The following is a 1,835-nucleotide window of genomic DNA, read 5'->3' as shown; positions in this document are numbered from 1 at the left end:
TCGCACCTCCCTTAGCAGCAGAGGGAGCTCTGCCGGTCCCCAAGGGAGCCCCGCCCGTCCCAAACCCCCGGGGTCCCGGGCAGCCCTCACGGCGCTCCCGGGGCTCCGCCGCCGCCTCAGCGCCCGCCGCGGCCGGGAAAGGGCGGGAACGGGCGCGGCCGGGACGCGGCCCTGCCGCCCTCAGGAGCGGGGCCGGGCAGCGCCCGCGGAGCCTCACGCTCCTCAACAGCTTCATCCCGCGTTGAAAACGGAGCCGTGCTTCAAATTGCTATTAAATCAACAAAGCTGCAAGGTTCTTAACGGAAAAAATAAAAAAAATTTGACGCAAAGATTCATGCAGATTCCTGGCTAATTTGCCAAAACGTGCGAGCTTTGAAACAGAAACGGCAGACAAAAGGTTCATCACGTTTTAGTTAATTTCAAAGCAAGCCAAGTATTTTACAGTACATATGCACATACATTTTGTACATCATCTGATTACAAAAAATTAATGGTTTTTGAATACTGCTAATACAATTAAGTGAAGATACACCACCAAAAATTTCTGCTTGAAAAGATTCAGTACCCTTTCCCCCACATAAACCACACTACTCTGATATCTCAGCAAAATACAGGGCCAAACCCCGTGAAATTTAAAAACACCACAGCTTCGTATGTCAGTACAAATATTGTTTATGAAGTGAAACACTGCTCCCCATACATTTCTAATTTGAAAGTTTTTTACCCATTCATATAGAGGCACTTTTGCTTTTTGATTTACAATGCTTGTAAAATATTTTACCTCGATCATTTTCCTTTGATTACAACCTCTCTTTGTAATCAAACCAAGAAATAACACAATTTCTTTGTGTATTCTTTGGACTATAATACACCAGATATAAAACATCTTTCAAATAAACCATTAGATGTTATTACTGTGTAATTTTTTAGTAGCATACCTTTCTTTCAAATCCCAATCATACACTACAAATAGGGAGATGAATTGTCACTGTGCTTTAAAGAATGTCAACATCTATAAATGTATTCTAAATTTAAATGACAAGTTACATAATTCTCAATCTTCCCCAGAAGGCTAAAAAAGCAGCAATGACAGAAATTTGCAAAATGCTTTGGAATGCAAGATCAAGGACTTCTTAAGCTGATCCCAAACAACTTTTCCTTCCAACATTTTACCTAGTTGGCAACATCCACTGCAATAAATGCAGTTACATTTGTTTAGGTAACCCTTTTTATAAAAAAGGATAACATGGCCATGAACTAAGAGTTGCAAAGTAAGATCTGTTGAAAACTGCCTATGTACAGGTGTCCTGCAATTATTTGTTGTTGTTATTTTGCATTGTCACAGCTCCAGCAGCTTTTATATCATGAAGAGTACTGCAGAGATTCGAATGTAGGTGCATGATTCATTTTCTTCATATCAATACAGTTAAACAGCAAACCAGAAAAGACACTTATGAGAGAGACATTTAAAATGCTTAATCACAGCTTGAGGTAGACTGATCTCCAAAATAAAGCTCTTCTACACTTTGATTCGTTCATGACCAACTTCTTTTTGGATCCTTCTCCTGGGAAAAATCTTTCGTTTAAGTGCAATTAGCTGAGGAGAGAAAAAAATACAGTATTTTATTGTATTTTATGCTGGGTTAAAGGTCCACAGCTGGTCAGGTTTTCATCCTAGACACTATCAAATCTGTACCACCCATGGTAAATACTCACTACTGTACTTTTTTTTCTGATTATACCAGAAAGGCATTTTTTACTCCAATTCATCTATTAGAAGTGCACATTTCCACTAGACTTCTCAATAATCAGAATACAAGCAGAAAGTGAAAAAA

The 1,835-nt window shown here is 39.7% G+C and overlaps 1 protein-coding gene across 2 annotated transcripts in view; it reads right to left on the bottom strand.

Moving 5' to 3' along the window:
• Positions 1-392: 392 nt before the first annotated feature.
• Positions 393-1,835, bottom strand: part of GNPTAB (N-acetylglucosamine-1-phosphate transferase subunits alpha and beta) — a 40,234-nt gene continuing 38,791 nt past the window's right edge. Inside the window, exon 21 of one of the 2 annotated variants that reach the window (XM_058023122.1) lies at positions 393-1,597. In XM_058023122.1, coding sequence (XP_057879105.1) covers positions 1,520-1,597 — 78 coding nt within the window. In that variant the 3' untranslated portion in view covers positions 393-1,519. The remainder of the gene's footprint in view (positions 1,598-1,835) is intronic. The other variant, XM_058023123.1, reaches the window with a different exon arrangement.

The sequence above is a fragment of the Melospiza georgiana genome, chromosome 4, assembly GCF_028018845.1.
Source record: "Melospiza georgiana isolate bMelGeo1 chromosome 4, bMelGeo1.pri, whole genome shotgun sequence".
Classification (NCBI taxonomy): domain Eukaryota; kingdom Metazoa; phylum Chordata; class Aves; order Passeriformes; family Passerellidae; genus Melospiza; species Melospiza georgiana.
Note: the sequence above shows the minus strand (reverse complement) of the source record. Positions and strands in the feature narration are given on the sequence as shown.